The sequence below is a fragment of the Leguminivora glycinivorella genome, chromosome 11 (genome assembly GCF_023078275.1).
Source record: "Leguminivora glycinivorella isolate SPB_JAAS2020 chromosome 11, LegGlyc_1.1, whole genome shotgun sequence".
NCBI lineage: Eukaryota > Metazoa > Arthropoda > Insecta > Lepidoptera > Tortricidae > Leguminivora > Leguminivora glycinivorella.
Genome location: NC_062981.1, coordinates 13,367,097 through 13,386,168, shown reverse-complemented (window position 1 = coordinate 13,386,168; position 19,072 = coordinate 13,367,097). Strand labels below are relative to the sequence as shown.

The 19,072-nt window shown below is 42.8% G+C and overlaps 1 protein-coding gene across 1 annotated transcript in view; it reads left to right on the top strand.

Annotated features, from left to right (window-relative positions):
• Nucleotides 1-19,072, top strand: part of LOC125231029 (protein split ends) — a 155,184-nt gene that overhangs the window by 121,378 nt on the left and 14,734 nt on the right. Inside the window, 9 exon segments of the mRNA XM_048136370.1 lie at nt 3,681-3,881; nt 4,931-5,046; nt 5,248-5,370; nt 6,020-6,158; nt 6,293-6,373; nt 6,376-7,059; nt 7,062-15,874; nt 16,104-16,243; nt 16,608-16,672. Of these exon segments, the coding sequence (XP_047992327.1) occupies nt 3,681-3,881; nt 4,931-5,046; nt 5,248-5,370; nt 6,020-6,158; nt 6,293-6,373; nt 6,376-7,059; nt 7,062-15,874; nt 16,104-16,243; nt 16,608-16,672 (10,362 nt within the window).

Genomic DNA, 19,072 nt, shown 5'->3' with positions numbered 1-19,072 from the left:
CAAATGTGTATTACTTACGGATCTCTTTTTCATATAATAAATAATCATAGTCATACATATTACCTAGTGTGTTCATAAGTTAGACAATAATTTTGACTAATAAACAGAGATCGGACAACTGGGCGTCATTTGTTTAACGTTTTTGGAATAATGAACCTTAGGCAGCGTTCCCACTTAAGCGTCGCGTGTCTCGGGGCGCGCAACGGTTGTCCGCGCCACGCCGCCTGAATGTAATTCAAAAAACGTCTCCTCAGTACATTTTGTATAGGAAGGACGTAAGACGCGCCGGACGTAAGACGGTTTTTGAATTACATCAGGCGGCGTGGCGCGGACGTCCGTTCCGCACCTCAGGACATGCGTCTCTTAGATGTGCCCTGTCACTTATGTTGTAAGAAATGACGCCAAGAGTCCGACCGTATAAAACATAATTTTAAGCAATAAATTTAAAAAACGTAGATATAGTTTTGAAGCCTATTTTATATTGATTTAATTTCATTATTAGTAACTAAAAAAATCTGATGGCTTTTTTTAATGGAATCATTGTAAACTTAAGCTTTTCGTCAGACAGAAACACGGACTATTCTTGAAAACCATACTTCAGAAATGTGATTACAAATCAGTATTTTTTTATTACACTTGCTTAGGAGCAATGGTTTATTTTTATCATAGACATATATAACTCCATCTAGACAGATAAAGTCTAAGAAAAAAAATACCTCAGTACCATACAGAAAAAGGTACGGTGGCCTAGATGGCGTTACACCTTTGGGGGACACTCAGCTAGATGGCGCTAATATTAATATTTGACATTTTAACACATATTATGGGCCATATTGTCAAAACTGAGGTTCAAAAGTTTTAAGCCTTTGTCAAGAGATGGCAGTCTATGCACTGTGATTACACAGTTTACTTCGACAGTAACTCTCTATAATACTCGGTCCTCTTTGATTTTTATTAAAATTTCTATGATTAGCCGTGTCCACACTGGCCGCACGCCTCGCGAGAAAAACGAAAGCTTTCAGAAACTTTTTATAATTGTTTTCTCATCAACTCATCATTAAGTAAATGTGCTATTTTAAAATTAACAGAAATTGAAGACGACACGATCTTTGAGGTTTACAATTTAATACTTTCTCCTCAAACAAGTGAGAGTTAGGACCACTGTTAATTAACCGACCAACTACCATTCACCATTTGATTAACCATTTGTTTAATTAGTTAATATACTTATAAGGCAGCGTCCCCACTTAGGCGTCGCGTGTCTCGCGGCGCGCAACGGCCACGTCGCCTGAATGTAATTCAAACAACTTCTCCTCAGTACATTTTGTATAGGAAGGACGTAAGGGACCATCTACACTCATAAGACGCATGTCTTGCGGCGCGCAACGGACATCCCAGGCGGTGTGGCGGCGGCGTGGCGCGCGCCTCGCCACCTGGGGGCGCGTCTTACGTCCTTCCTATACAAAATGTACTGAGGAGACCTTTTTTTGAATTACATTCAGGCGGCGTTGGCGGAGACGTCCGTTGCGCGCCGCAAGACATGCGTCTTATGAGTGTGGATGGTAGCTAAGGGGGAAACTGGGACGGTCTCGTGACCATACAAACGTCGTACCATTTATCTGCTTTTTTAAACTCAATCGAAAAGAAAAGTCAAACTGAAAGCGATTACCCACTATCCTCTTTGGGGTAAAATACACAGAAGGGACGCAACGCAAGTCGTAAGACGAGGAACGGACACTCGCGCCGTGCCGCCCGAGTGTAATTGAAATAAAAACCGGCCAAGTGCGAGTCGGACTCGCCCACAGAGGGTTCCGTACAAACTTTCTTTCAAACTACCTAGTTAAAATAATCTCATGATTGTCATGTAACTCTAATGACTTGACTAGAAGACTTAGCAGCTAGAAGTATAGGTACTAGCTTGAGCATAATTGCGTAATACGCCATCTCTCGGTGAATTCACTAAATAATTTGCGCGACCTGTATATAATCCCATTACGAATTGAACGGAATAAACGTGCTGTCACTGTCATAGTAACACGTGCAGCTCAAGTCAGGGGTTCTCAAAGTAAGGGCCGACAGATAAACAAATAACTTTAACCAGTTATTAACGATCACTCTATTAAAGCTCGGTCACACGCGCGTTTTGATAACGTAGGCGGATCGGTAGCGGAGCGTCAGCGGAGCGCAACGATAGCGGTGCGCCGGACGAACGCTGGCGTTGCGCCCAGCGGACGCCAGCGGGAACTAACGAGCGCGGATTGCGAGCGGAATGCGCGCGGATTGCGAGCGGAATGCGCGCGGAACGCCAACGTTCCGCCGGCGCACCGCTATCATTGCGCTCCGCTAACGCTACGCTATCAAAACGCTTGATGTGTGGCGGAGGCTTTAAACACTTAAAATCCTGAATTGATCGAACACGATGACTGTTAATTAATGATTTTAATGAATCTACGGTTGTACTCACGTTATTATATCGCTATTGCTGCGACATGTTTCGGGCCAATTCGGAGGCCCCTCTTCAGGCATAGAGGAGTTCACGCGGCGGCTAAACTCCGTGAACTGGCCGCGCCGCTCCGCCCGCTGCGCGCGCGCTGATAGGACGGAGGCGGGGGGTGCAGAGCAGTCTGCAGCTGTAGTTGTCGTGTGGAGTTCTGGTAGCGCGGCTGTGCCGACCGCACGAAGGAAGCACACTGCACTCACTAGACGGAGACGTTTTTAAATTACACTCGGGCGGCGCGTCGCGGGCATCCGTTCCACGTCTTACGACCTACGTCGCCTGTGTATGGGTTGCCGCTTAAGCGTAATAAAATACACAGAAGGGCGCGGGCGTCCGTTTCGCGTCTCATGACTTGCGTATTTTACCCCTAACTTTTGCAATTTCCTTTACTTCTTTTACGACGTAACAATCACGTGATGTTCATTTAAATACATTCCATTCTAGAAGTCTGTAATGAATAATTCATGGTTCGTTTGAGTAGACCTATGCACCTGAGTTTTGTTGTATTCTTGTATAATACGGCAACCGGGTTTATTGAATTTTGATTACAAGGCCGAACCGTTCGTCCCTCGACTCGACGAGGTGAACTCAAGGTTGATGATGATGAAACTTATTAATCTTATTGTGCCGGAGCTGGTTTAATCTAGACATGAACAGTTGGTTATAAACAGTTTGATAAAAAAAAAATTGTAATTCTCTTAGGGTCGGTTGCACCAAACCGTCTGTCACCGTTAAAGCGTTCGTAAAATTTTATTTGGTAGAGAAGTTCCATAGACATCTGCTGCGTCACGAGGATGTGTCTGTCAAATGTGGTTGATGCAACTGGCCCTTAAGCACAATACTCTCATTGAAATAATGTTGATACCCGTTTGGCCAGTGCACCGTGTCCATTATTTCGACTGTCAGTACCTACTCCTACTACTTCGTAAGCTCATAGCGAGAACGCGTATAGCACGGATTCTGCATTCGCAATTAATTAGTCTAAGCATCTAAGTTTGAAACTCTTTTATTAATTGCTCTAACTCCGTTAAAAAAAATGCACACATCGTTAGGCACATCATTGGCTCTAGACTAGCAAATCGGTTACGTACGTAGGTTGTTATGTCGAAACAGCATGAACAGTTGGCTGACGATACCACTGTTATACTGGAGCGCTCCTGTGACCGCGCGTGCTCACCTGCAGGTGCTAGGCGCGGTGTCGCGGTGCGGCGCGGCGACGTCGGTGTGCGTGGACCGCGCGGCGGGCGCGGCGCTGGTGCACTTCGAGCAGGCCGCGGCCGCCGGCGCCGCCGTGCGCGAGCTGCGCCGCGTGGCCGCGCAGGCCTCCGCCGCCGAGCCCGACCACCCGCGTCTTTGCGTCGACTACGCGTCCCGGGAGTGCCAGGTCAGACTTACTTGCAGAACGGTGAGAGGCACCTACGCTTCGTGAAGTTGACGGTCGACTGCAATACGGCACCATCTCTTTTAATTTTTAAATTAGAGTAATCAACGTTCGATCCATGAATCTTTGTTTAGTAACTGGTTAGCCTCGGCCAAACATAGGGCGTTTTGCTAGCGTAGCGTTAGCGGAGCAGAATGAGCGCTGAATGCGAGCGTATTCAAAGCGCGCGGTCACACATAACACAGCGCGCGTTGTGAGCGGACTTGTCTGAATATGGATTAAATGTTAACCATTTAGCTAATTGTTTTATCCCAAATTGTTGTTTTGATTTCTTATGTGTCATACTTAGGTATTAGAAGTTTACACTTGCAAAACATAGGCTTAGAAGTTACCACGCGGCGCATTGAATGCGCACGCCACCCGCGTGCATTCTGCCCCGTCCGGCGCACCGCCATCATTGCTAACCCCTAACGCTGCCCTCTCAAAACGCGCATGTGTGGCCGAGCTTTAATTGTTGCTTTAATTATATTATGTCTTTTTACGTGGGTTATTTGAATAATCCCATGTTTTTGAAGTTTAATCTGTTGTTAACTAAAAGCTTGGCCACACATTCGCATTTTGAGAGCGTATTAGCGTTAGCGGAGCGCAATGATAGCGGTGCACCGGACGCTGGCGTTTTATTAAACAGCGGACGCTGGCGGGAGCTAACGAGCGCAGATTGCGAGCGATCCGCTCCGCTAACGCTACACTATCAAAACGCTCTGTTTGGCCGAGGCTTTAATGTACTTGTTGCGGCGTAGGCCCAGCGGAAGAGTGGAACGGTTACGGCACGGACGAGACTTAAATTTTAATTTTTTCTTTATATATTTCATCTCTATATGAATGCTGATCAACATTGGTCCCATTGTTTATGAAGCGACATTTTGTTGTTTTTAATCTGCATCATGCCTGTGCCGCGCGCCTTAACCTTGCGTCTTGTATAGGTTTTATTTAGATTAGTTATTGATACCTACCTGACCTCATAGAGTTAATTTTGTTCTTTTCTTTAACAGGATGCGTTTTACGAGCAGTTGGAGAAACATGGCGGTTCAGCGGCGTTGTCTGGCACCGAGAGACTGAGTGGCGATGCAGCCACGCGATATACGTCAACACGTCACGATCCGCTACGGTTGGTTTCTAGTACCAAATAAATTAAAACGTCAAACAAAAAATCATTCTTTTAACATATTTATGTCCTCTGAATTAAAATTGGCTGAAAAGTGGTTTCGAAGCGACTGGCCTATATTTTATTCCTCCATAACCAATATGAATAAAGGGCTACAACAATTTTATTTCCAGTATGCATTTTAATGACCCACGTTTACCTCAGATACGAGAGCTGCGGCTCGAGGTCGCGGGCGTCGAGCTACGGGCGCGGCTCGTCGCGGACTCCGCGCTACTCCACGCTGGAGCACTACGATTCGTCTGAGTACGCGACGGATCGACGATACAGGTCAGCTTCTCTCATATCTCAGCGTGCATTTCTTTCATGTGGCCGATACCTGGATGCTCCCTATTAAATAGGGACATTTTCAGAGCAATATCTATTGCGTTACATGCAGTGACTGCTCGTTTTTTGACGTTTTAAAACACTGAATAATCAATCTACATAATATTACCTACATTAAGTTTGGAGAAAATAGGTTTTCGATTATCCATACAAATGCAAACCTAAAGCCTCCGCCACACATAAAGCGTTTTGATAGCGTAGCGTCAGCGGAGCGCAATGATTGCGGTGCGCCGACGGAACGCTGGCGTTCCGCTCGTAATCCGCGCGCATTCCGCTCGACATCCGCGCGCATTCCGCTCGCAATCCGCGCTCGTTAGTTCCCGCCGGCGTCCGCTGGGCGCAACGCCAGCGTTCGTCCGGCGCACCGCTATCGTTGCGCTCCGCTACCGCTCCGCCTACGCTATCAAAACGCGCATGTGTGGCCGAGCTTTAATCCTCATTTTCCGCCCTGTGGAGCCTGGATATTGGTTTTATAATTTGATGCTAATTTCCTTGATTAATTTATTTTCTTTGATAATTGTAAAAATGAAAAGTCTTAAGATAAAACCTGTATTGATCCCTGACATTTGACACATATTTTCCGTCGTTGCAGGGTATATGATGAAGTCGGTTCAAGTCCTCAGACGGAAGATGCACCTTACGAAGACAGACTACAGTCTGTAGTCGTCTCGCCGCACCGAGCTCGTAAACACCGCCGGGACTCGAGCCCGGAGGATCGAAAACATTCTAAGGTAACGTGTTATAGACCGTCTATAGAGGCGATTAATTTTTGTATAGTTTATTTGTGGGAAGCGAGGAGATTTTAATTCGTTAAGTATGATAGTTATTTTTAAACGATACCACATCGATCGCCTCTCGATTTTAGGAACGGCATCGAAGCGCAAGCGGAACGACACGGCGGTCGCGATCGGGGTCGCGCAGCGGGTCGGGCTCCCGGGCACCGAGCGGCACGCCACGCGGCGGCGCCACCGACGCCGACGCGACGGCTCCTCGTCGCGCGGCTCCCGCGCCGGCACGCCGCTGCGCGACGAGCTCGACGCCGCGCCCGCCGAGCCGCGCCGCCCGCCCCGCGAGCGGCCGCCGCTGCCCATGTCCCTGCCGCTGCCCAAGTTCGCCGCGCAGCTGCTGCGCTCCGCCGCGCCCGCGCCGCGGCCCTCGCCCGCGCCCGCGCTCGCGCCCGCCTCCCCGCCGCGCCCGCCCTCCGCCTCCTCCTCCAGCGGCGGCGAGGCGCCCCACGAGCCCTCGCTCGAGGAGCGCATCCGCAGCCTCGACGAGAAGTACGAGAAGTGGAGCGGCTGTCGCGCGCTCGCCGACGCGCCCGACCGCTCGAGGCTGCGGCACCGCCTGCTCGAAGTCGACATCAACGAGGTGAAGCCGTCGGACGTAGTGCGCTCGCTGCTGGCCAAGCGGTCCGTCTTCGACGAGGATTCGGAGCGACTCGAGGGCGCCGTGCGCGCGCCCAGTCCGGCCTCGAGTCCGCGAGCGCGGGCGCCGCCGGTGGTGCCGCGCGCGCTTCGCTATCCGTTCCCCGTGCACCCGCCGCCGGCGCCCACCACGCCGCCCGCGCCGGGGCCGACGGCGCCCGAGCCCGACTCGGACGCGTCCGACCGCCCCGCGGACCCCGCCTGAACAGGCCCGAGAGGACCTATCAGCCGGAACGATTAGGAAAGTTCAACGAGAGTGATTACAAGCTCGAGTCGAGGATCCGGCTCAGGACGCCCTCGACGGATAAGCCTCAATCTGATACGAACGATAGGAAACCTTCGCCGAAAGCGGATCCGGATCGAACCGATCTCGAAGGAGAATCTTGGAAAGACGTTGACCGAAGAAAACGAGACTTCCTCTTTTCTACGAGAGAAATTGAGAGAAAACTATCCGTTGATTTAGATCAGGATGTCAAAGAAGGCTTAGAAAAAATTGTGCACGATTATGAAACTAGAACAGAGAAAAGTGTAACATCTGATACACAAATAGCTGAAAACTCGGAAGCCAGCGGTGAATCGCTGAATAATAAGAAACTCGATCATGCCGATGATATCAAGGTTAAGCGATCTGATAGCTCCAATCTTGGCGAGGTTTTCAATTCATCAAATGGATCAGATAAAAACAGTGTCTCAACTGATGAACTATCTGACAAGAAACCAAAGCTAGTTGATATAATCACAGAGAAACTGGAATTCAAAATAAAGACGGAATCAACGATAGAAAAAGAAATTCGAACAAGTTTGGAAAACGAAAGTAAAGTTGTTGATATACTTTTTCCACTTAAGACAGAAAGTGTCGTCAAAAAGGAAAACCCTATATCTAATCATATTAAAAAAGAAATTTTAGAAGCTGAAGTTCCCCAAAGTAACCATTTAAACAACTTAAATCATTCTATTAAAACCTCAAAAGATTTTTCTGATCTAAGTCAAGAACTGATCAAAGCAACTGAAAAAAATGGAAAAGAGAGATATAATCAAAATATTATCTTTGAAGCAATGCAAAATAACAAAAACATTGAAAAAGAAAATATTGAATTTGACAAATGTTTTGAAAAGGAGAAATACGGCGTGAATTCGTTTTTTTCCGAAGTAAATAAAGTCGCAGATATTGAAAAAAACATGGAAGATCGTGTGAAAACTGAACGTGACAAAACACGTCATAAAGACCGACCAGAAAAACATGAGCACAGCAGAGATAAAACAAAGAATAATCGAAATGAGAGAGGGTTGGAGAAACATGATAAGGATAAAAAAACAAAAGATGAAACATGTATAGAAAAACAACATGCTGACAAAGTGAAAGTAGAGAAAGACGGAGAAAAATTGTTCAGAGATAAAAATGACAAAGAGTCTGAAAAAAATAAACATCACGAAGAAAAATATTCTCGTCACGACCATCACAAAAAAGATAAATATGAAAAGGACAGGAAAAAGGAATGTGTGGAGATAGACGTTTTTGCTAAATCAAAAAAAGACGACAAAACTAAATACGATAGACCCAAGAAGGACGGCGATTTAAAACGAGACACTAAAAAAGAAATTGACACTAAAGTTCGGAAATCTTCCAGGGATGAGTCTTCCAGAGATTTATGTCGAAAGGATTCAACAGACTCGTCTACGTCACGAGCTTCACAAGATTCAACGAAACTGAAAGAGTCTGATGGCAATGATAATAAAGATGAATCTAAAAACAAATCAAAACTTTCTAATGATTTAACACCAAAACATAAATCTGACAAAGAGATGACACTGAAATTTATTGATCCTTTAAAACTCAATCCAACTGTTAAAATCAAAACTACTGATATAAAGGATGAAAAACTTATCATAGAGCAATCTGTCAAAACTGAAAATTCCGTAGAAACTACGTTTAAGAGCAAGCCTGAAATAACTGAAAAACAGCGACATTATTCCCTCGATTCGCCTGGTTTTGATGCAAAACGAAAGGAGCGTCTGAATTCTTGTTCTAGTTTACCTTCTCAACTTGGACATAAACGCAGGATGTCATCACAAGATACATTTGACTTTCTTAACGAAGATAACAAAAAAAGTAAGAACGAGAATAAAGGTCCCGACCGCAGAGATTCTAAAGATTTATCACGAGGTGTGGACCGACATAAAACTACAAAGTTCAGCAAAGGCTATTTTGCTAAAATTATTGAAAGTAAAACAAAAGATGACAAGAAAACTCAAGTAAAACCGCCTGATGAAGAATGGAAAGAAAACAACGATATAAAGGATAAACAAGATAAATCAAAGCCACAACGTAGGAGTCCGAAGGAAGATAGTGAAGATAAGCTCAATAATAGTTCTGACACTCAACCCGAAGGTTTACACAATGACCTGGATTTTCTTGCTACCTTAGAACTTAGATCAAGCGAAGAAGATGAGAGACAAAAAGCCCTACGAAAAGAAATGAAAGAGAAGAAACGCATTCAACAATTGCAACAAATTCAGGAACTTGAAAAGATGAAACAACAAGATGGTTTACAACTTGGGGATAAAAACAAAGATGACAAAAAGCAAAAACACGACGAAAAGAAAAAGGAGGCAGCTCGTGAAAAACGAATGTCTACTGATCGTAAAAGCAGAGACGAAAAAGCTGATAATCAAAAGCGGAAAAATCGTAAACTAACGCAGAGCACAGATACTTCGGATTCTGATGAACCCAAGAAACATTCAATATTTGACATTGTTGACGAAGGGCCAACATACATATCGATGTATGACAAAGTCAAAGCACGTTCGTGCAAAAATATGCAGAAACAAGAAGAGGAAAAGCGCCAAGAGAAGATCAAAGCGAAATTTAGCCAATTAAAGCAAAGCCGGGCTAAACGAGAGGAAAAGAAGAGATCAAGTTGGGATGAAGACAGTGACTCTGAGAATGACGGTGGAAGGAGAAGACCACAAAAACTTTCTATGGACAGTTCCTCTGAAGAAGAACAGGTCGCTTTTCAAAGTAAGAAGCGCGAGAAATCGCGATCTTTTGATTATGATCGTCGACAAGTTAATGAATTTTTAAATATCACTAGTACTGAAGAAGATACACAAAACAAGTTGTCCCGTAAAAACTCGAGATCACGTATAATATCAGATACGTCCGATGACGAAATGTCTAAGAGGAGAAGTATTAGTAAAAGTCCAAATATTCACAGTGAAATTAAGAAAGAGCGTTTATCTGACTCAGAGTTACTTAACAGTAGAAAAGACGACACTGTAACTGCCGTCGAATCAAGCTATGACAAAATAAAGAAAACCTCATTAGTTCAACTGTTTGGAAAGAGTGATAGCGACGACAGCAAATTGAAATCTAGTTTAGGGACTGAAAATGAGTATAAACCGTTTTTTGCACCAAATTGTAATGATCTCTCTTCTGAAAGCGAGTCGATGGCTCTGCATAGGCATTCTGGAGAAGTCCGTAAAAAACATAAAAAACGCCAAAAGAAGCACAAATTCTCTTTTTCAGACGATGAAATAAAAGGGGAAAATAATGACGGTGGTTCCAAACACCGACATTCAGATAAAGTTCGACGTCATAGCAATAAAAAAGATAAAAGGAAAGATAAAATTCGCGAAAGCGTCGAAGGTGATGAAAGTCGAGACGAGAAAAATAAGTCTAGAAGAAATAAAACGTTGCTTAATAATTTCTCTGATATAATCTTAGAGGGCACATCCAATAATACTAAAAAAGAAGGCAAAATGGAAGACATTTTTGGTCCATTGTCTGATGACTCCGATAAAGAATCGAAGGCGAATATACACAAACAGAACTCTATACTACATGAATATGACAACACTATGCCTGTGTCTAATGACAATATGAACAAACTAACATCTGATGAGACGAGACAAAGAGAAAAGGATGAACTAAAGCGCAAACGAGACAAAAAACGCAAGGAAAAACGATATTTTTCGAAAGAAGATGAGAACAGTTTGGATGTGGATGCTGTCAGTAAAGCAATTGAGGCAAGATTATTTGCAGATGCAGTCAATGATGAAGATACTTGTATCCGAGCAGTGTCGCCATTGGAAAGCATATCTAAGCATGAACACAATGACGTAAACTACATGGACGAAGACTTAGTAATTGAAACGGGCATTAGTGAAGGTACTGATAATATGAAGCGCGAATGTAGAGAAAAGAAAAAGAAGAAGAAGAGGAGTAAAGAAGAACGACAAATTAGAAAGGAACATCATCTCTTTCACAATCATAACAAAATTGACAAATCTGATGAAATTATGTGCGTTAATTCAACTATATCATTATCACCCAAAACTTTATCTGAGATCCCTATGCCAAGCGACCCAGAATCTACATCAGCCACGAACAAATCTGATGACTGTGTTCTTTCCGAAACACATAGTTTGCCGAGGTTGTCAGATAGCCCAGTAATTGTGATTCAAGCAGATGATAATGCTGATACTAAAAGCAGTAGCTCAACTTGCGATGAAATGAAACTGATGTCTAATGATTTTCCCGCCATAGAAATTGATAAAATTCCAATGCCTGCGTCGGATGAGCCAATGGTGCAAGATATTAGCGAAATACCTTTACCGGAAGATCCGGAACCCGTTAAACTGACAAGCAAATCCGATCACGTAACTACTTCCTTTAAACCTATAGAAACAGACGTCAGTGAAGATGCTGTGCGGAGTATTTCTAACTTAGAAAAAGAGCCTGACAAGAACAATGACAAGACTGATCTGCTTGCTAGTCCAGTTGAAGAGAAAGTTATTGAGAAACCTAGGGCTATTATTTCTCAAGAAGAAACTGCTGACGCTGTAGCAGCTCTACTAGGCGAGAGCTTCGGAGAAAAAGAAAATTCATTTGCGTATGAAGAAAACGAAAACCCATCAACACATCAAATTGAAATCGAAAGTTCTAACATGGAAAGTGAAAATATACCTGAAGAAGATGCTGAAGAAATGAGACAAGCGGTCCAAAATTTAAATGCAAGCGAAATGGAGAAACCGGATACTCCTGTTTCTGACAATGATCTCAACGACCTTTTAATTGACACTGACACTGAGGAAGCCGAGGAAACTGCACAGGACGCCATAGAAAGGTTGCCAGTGAATATAATTGCAACTAATCAGTCCTTAAATGCCAAAACTGTTCAGGCAACAGTTTCTACTAGTGTTTCTTCTGCGACTTCTAATGTAATAATTTCTAAACCAATACAAACTATGACTGTTTCGGAACCGGAAGCTAAGGTCAAAGCAAGCGAAGCTGATAATAAATTCCCACCAGTAAAAAGAGAACATTCTCATCAAATTACGTCTACGGCTACTCCTGTGATAACATCTTGGACACTGACAAATAATAAATTGATAGAACCACATATTTTAAATATACAGCCTAGTAAAATGGTAGGAAGAGATGTAAATGAAAACAAACCTCGCCATATAACAGCTAACATAGTACAAATAAAAGCTCCACATAGCCAGAATTTACAGATTAATAACACAAGACCAATAATTTCTACTAACAGGATGAGTGCTCCTTATCAAGTAATTAATCATGTGATTCGTCCTCAGACAAATATGCAACCACCTACAATAAAAATACCAGAACCCCACATATTGTATCAAAAGCCTCAAGGTATAGTCATTTCACCTCGACTATCGACTGATCCTCGTCTGCAAAGTCCGAAGGCTAGTCCACAAGGCCTAGATGGCATGACCTCGCCACGACTCACGAATATGACAATCTTGAGTACTTCGCCCCAGAACTTAAATGTTGGGATGGCATCTCCTAATACAATGCAACAAAGATCTCCTGGTCAAGTCACTGTAGTACGAATGCAACAACCACCTTTAAGTCCCATTCAGGGAGTGCACATACAACATGGTGCTCGCACTATGGTCTCGCCTAACCGACCTAATTCAGTTTTAGTACAAACTCAAGGAGCCCCGATACATTTCAACCGATTACCGGTGACACCAGTGTTAGCACCTATTTCAAAACAAATCAAAGCAATTGGAGTTAGCACGTCTCCGTTGCTCCATCAACATAAAATTGTCACCGAAGATGGAAAAGGTGATCAACAAAGAACTGGACCTGATCATAGTAATACGAAAATTATTTTGTCTCCTACAAATTTACCGCCAAGCACTAATCCTACAGTAATGGCTCAGAATCGTCTTATATCGATGCAAAACATGCATGGTGCAACTATGAATTCACCTTTAAATATTTCTAATAATAAAGGAATTTTCACCAACGTGAATCAAATATCAGAAAAGCGAGAAAATTCTGCTCAAAAAGTAGATCAACATAATCATGTGTCATTTGGCACAACTCCGGTTTTACACGTCAGTGGAATAAATCATACATCAGCGTCTATTATTCAGAATTCGTCGAAGCCAGTAATGTGTACAATTCAAGAAACTAACGTCAGTAGAGGTCTCGGGTCGAACGTAATTCACACTATAAGCACACCAAGAGTGTTAACATCAGCTCCTATCACAAACGTTATTCAAATAGACGCTAACAAACCACCAGCTTCTGTATTATCAATGGCTACTATTCGACCGCCGACTGTCCTTACAAAATTAGAATCTGCCAGTACTGGTATCACAACTAGCACACTCACTAATGTCGTAATGACGCCATTGTTACTAAAAACAAGTAATGCCCCTAGCATTCCCCGAATAAACATAAAAAGCGATATGAGTAGTGATACTCATTCCACAACAATAATTCAAAATCATTTGATTCGTGATAAAGTAGAAAAAATGAACGATAAAGAAATAAATTGCAAACCTGTAACGACTACAAGCGATGTGCAGGAGAAACAAAAAGATATAATACCCTCAGTTAAACCACCTAGCACGCCTATAGAACACAATTCTAAATGCGAAACCGATTTTGAAGAGCTATTAAAAGACACTACAAATGAGATTAAAGTAACCAATGACCCAGAAAAAAAGTTAGAAATAAATGTTGGAAAAAATGTTACGTTATTCACTCAAACTCGTGAGAGACGTGACAGTATTGATTGTATCAAGGAAATGCAAAGACCTGACGTCCTCACTCCAGAATCAACTGCGTCTGAGGGGTCTGTGAGCTCCCAAAAGGAAACAAAACTCTTCAATGATATGATTGACAAAGAACAGTCAAATATTGGTACCCAAGAATCCCCCATCGATAAGAATTTAAGCGAAATAAAGAAAGAACTTTGTGAAGATACAAATGAGACTGCTAAAAAAGTAAATCCGATTAATAACATCTTCAGAGCATCGGAAAATTTGTCGAATAAAATCCCAGAAGGAAATAAACTTTCGTCGTTCCTTTTGCAAGAACCTATCGATAGCCAAATAAAAAGTATTGACGAAAACGATTCATGGAGTGCAAAAGACGTGAATATTGAATCGGTTATCAAGAAAGTTGATTCTTTGTGCAACGAACCATATGAAGAAAAGAAAGATGAAATTAAATCTGAGACTGACTCAAAAACTGGTTCAAATACTTCAGATTCGTCAATAGAGTCGATGCCACTGCCTAACTTAGAAACCGCAAAGCACACGGACACTGAGATTGTTACAGATATGACAGATGGCGTAATAAATTCAGAAAAAACTACTCCCAGTAAAAGAGGCGGCCGTAATGTCAGGGGAAAACGAAACGAAAAGAACTTGGACAGAGTGCAGACTCGGCAGATCTCCAAGCCGGCTCGAGGAGGAGCGGTAGCCAAGCGAGGAGGAAGAGGTAGAACGAAGGTCGACAAGAAAATAAAAAATGCACTCAACACTATGTCTAATAATATGCCCGGCGATGTATATGATTTTCATGAAGACTCTGGGGATGAATCTGCCACATCACCTAACAAAGCGGAATCTCGTCCAAGACTCATATTAACAATCAAAAGTCCACTAGGTCATTCCAATGCAATAGCTACGTCAACTCTTAGTATCGGACAAAAAGAAGCGCTAAAAAATACCGAAAAGACCGCCAATAAAGATGAAAAACAGGAAGACTTTGTTTCTCCATCTCCAAATACACGGAAGTCTAGACGGCTACAGGAGAAAGACGTTCAGCGTAGTACAGTCGACGACGTGATAGACGACGTTATCAAGGGTGGAACTACACCAACAAAAGGTGCCAAAGAGCCAAATAAAAAGAGAGCGACAAGGCAGTCGGGCGCTAAGATGAATCAGGATAAAACGATCACATCTGACACGAGAAAATCTCCTCGAGGTACGAAACGTTCTCGGGATAGAAGTCTTTCATTCTCTGATGCGTCTATGGATAGTAGCGATGAAAAGGTCACCAAGAAAGACGATAACGTGAAAGACCCAAAGATACCGAAACTAGCCGAAACATCCGTTACGCCAAAGTCCGAAGCGGAAACGGAGGTTTCTAAACCTGCTATCATGCCGGTTCAGAACCCACCGGCCCCTTCGGCCACGCTCGCCGCATGTCTGCCTGTCGTCGCCGGCGCGTCAGTCCCGAACCACCTGCCGGTCGTCAACAACGCTCTCAACGTCCACACCTCATCGTCCGCTAGCAAAGCTCCTTGTAACCCTCCCGTCGTCAACACTCCAGCGACAAGCGGCTCGTTCGTCATCAACTCGCCCGCGGTCAAGCCGATCCCTCACTCCGCGCCCACCCCCATCATGAAACCACCGAAGAAGATGATATCAGAAAAGCTAGCCATCGAATCCGCCGCCACGGCCAACTTGGCCTCCGGGATGGAGCTCGGCGCGGACAAGGTGCCATCGGTGCCGGACAAGCACGTGCCGCCGCCGCGCGAGTTGCGCCAAGAAGCGGAGATGGCGGCCGCCACGGGCGAGGGCGACTCGTTCGGCCGCCGGCCGGACGGCGCGCCCGGCGTGCCCGGCGTACCGGCCGCGCACATGATGCCCGTGGGCGCCACCGAGGCCACGGACGAACGCGTGCAGTCGCCCGCGCTGCCACATCGCATCCGCCCGGCCGACCGAGCCACGCCTGTACTAATGAGGTGAGACTATGTTTTTTACACATAATATAACATCACATCAGTCAGTATTGTAACAATAATCTGAATGATTTACAAAGATGGATGGATGATTTATGGTATCTATTTCAGTTTATGAATTACAAAGGTCAACTCATTCGTGGACAAGTATGCTATAGCATACGCGTAGTCATTTGTTAATAATATTGTGATGCATCATCACGTTGTTGTAAATCGGTGTCGTATGTCTAAGGGCCGGCGAGGGCGAGGGCGCGGGGCTGCGGGCGCGCTACGGCAGCGTGGCGAGCCTGCCGCGCGGCGCGCACCTGCCGCAGCCGGCGCCGGCGCCGCTGCTGCCCGCCAAGCCGCCGCAGGCTGCGCCGCATCACCCTGGTGAGTTCCACACTTGTAAACTTCTCGCACTGATAGGGGAACTCAATAAAAAATGTCGTGGTACTTGGAATAACTAATTTTAAAACCTAATCCTTGAAAAACCTTGAAATATTTTGCATGACGATCAGCCTTATATTATGATTGTGTGTTAATGATTATGTCAAATTTCAGCACAAACGGACACTCATGTTTTTTATTGAACAAAGTGCTATTTTTAGGACTATAAGATATAATACTCGTACCTAAACTATTATTTATGAAGCTATTGCTTCAACAGCAAATGTTTGATTACAAATATGTATCATATACCGCAATGTGTGTGACTGTGAAGATAAATTGTAACAAGTTATTCATTTTGTTAAAGGAGCCGCTTCGCGAGGCACCATCACCTGCGTACCGACCATCAGCCCCCAGGGACAAATAGCCTTGGTGAGATGCCGTACTTTAAGGAATAACCCACCCTATGAGTTGTTTCTATTTAGTTAATGACCTTTGAAAATAGTTGATTTTTAATTATATTTGTAACTCCTTATCTTATCAAGGATGATTTATATAGGATTGACAATCTTCATACTAAGAATCGTACCTCAATTTTTAGCGCCATCTATTAAGTACTATCATAACATTCATAACTACACTAAACTACAAATGTATATGACGTGATATCAGGATATTAAAATAAAGAAATATGTCATTTGTTCTTATAATAAATTAAAAACACGCAAAAATATTTGGTTAAAATATGATTTTTGCTACTTCCAGGCTGCGAAACAGCGCCATCTGGTGTTATCCCTAAAAGGCCCATACATTTCAGGCGTCCCACAGTGGATCGAAATGAATAAAAAATGGACATTCGCAATTTTTTCCAAAAATCCTATTTTAAAAAATGCTCTTCGGTTGAAAATGATATGAGAAATAAAAAATGTTATATAAAATTTTTCAAAATGAGGCTTATTTTAAGCAGAAAAAAATAAAATGTGTTTTTTTTGTATGAAACTGAAAAATAGGTATCTTATTGTAAGAAAACCGTAACCGATCCCGCTTTCAAACCTTTACAGTGTCATTGTCCTACTTTAGAACAGTAGAAAATAGTAAAAACCTTATCTGAGTAGGTGCCCGTTATTTTTTGTAGTCCAATCAAAAGTCAGTAAATACAACATTTTTCTTAGTGCTTTATTTTTTTATTTTCATAAAAAAAACGGTATATTCATGACAATTTAGTATAAAAATAAAATATATATGACATTTTGATACAGATAAATACAAGTTTTTACAAGGAAATGGTTAAAAATTACATTGAAATCGAAACATTTATTGCGATGTTTTTAGTAACTATGATAGTAACAAAAAGTTAAAATTTACTTGAAATCAACAATAACAATATAAGTTATAAAAAAAAATACATTGTATAGATCTATTTTATTCACCACCTTCTTCTACACTTTCAAACATTTCTATATTTTCAGTATCATCAGTGCTTATGTTTTCTATTATTAATAATTCCAAAGCTTTAGAAGAGAGGGTCTTTTTAGTCGCTTTACTTAGCGGTGGCCTCAAAAAAGACAATCTTGGATCAGATGACACCAAAAAATTGTTATAGTTGATTTCAAGTATATTTTAGCTATTTGTTTACTATCAATAAAAACACCGCAATAATTGTTTCTCTTTCAATGCAATTTTCTTGTAAAAAATTGTATTTATCCTTAATAAAATGTCATATATATTTTGTTTTTATACTAAATTGTCATGAATACACCGTTTTTTTAATATAAATAAAAAAATAAAGCACTAAGAAAAATGTTGTATTTACTGACATTTGATTGGACTACAAAAAAAAACGGGCACCTACTCAGATAAGGTTTTTACTATTTTCTACTGTTCTAAAGTAGGACAATGACATTGTAAAGGTTTGAAAGCGGGATCGGTTACGGTTTTCTTACAATAAGATACCTATTTTTCAGTTTCATACAAAAAAAACACATTTTATTTTTTTATGCTTAAAATAAGCCTCATTTTGAAAAATTTTATATAACATTTTTTATTTTTCATATCATTTTCAACCGAACAGCATTTTTTAAAATAGGATTTTTGGAAAAAAATGCGAATGTCCATTTTTTATTCATTTCGATCCACTGTGGCGTCCCCTTTTTTATATGGGGTTTGTCCGTCCCGCTATATATCGTCCTTGCTCTTATCCAGAAATAAAACCACTTCTAACCTGGTTTAAGAACCACCTACGTTTAAAGCTCGGCCACACAGGCGCGTTTTGATAGCGCGGCGTAGGCGGAGCGGTAGCGGAGCGCAAACATAGCGGTGCGCCGGACGAACGCGGCGGGAACTAACGAGCGCGGATTGCGAGCGGAATGCGCGCGGATTGCGAGCGTTCCGCCGGTGCACCGCTATCATTGCGCTCCGCTTACGCTACGCTATCAAAACGCTTTATGTGTGGCGGAGGCTTTAAGGTACAAGTTGAAACACAGCAAGGAAACGCTGAGAGCTAATTTGTGTCACGTCGATCTAGATAACTCAGTGGTGTTGCTGTGCAGGCGTCCATATGCAACGGTGATTGCTTACGTTACTAAAAGGCGACCCATTATGCTAGTTTGCCACTGACGCAGTATACAAAAAACTGCTCTTAAAGACCGGCAAACCCTTTGATGTTGCAGGTGTCCAATTGTCCATATATGGTAATCTGTATGATAATGCTACTGATCCGTGAAATACATATGTACAAACTAGTGATAGAACCAGCGAAATAACTGAGCGACGCGTCGTCGCCGTGTTTCAAGTTGTACTTTTATTCTGTATTTTCGTTAATGGATACGGTTT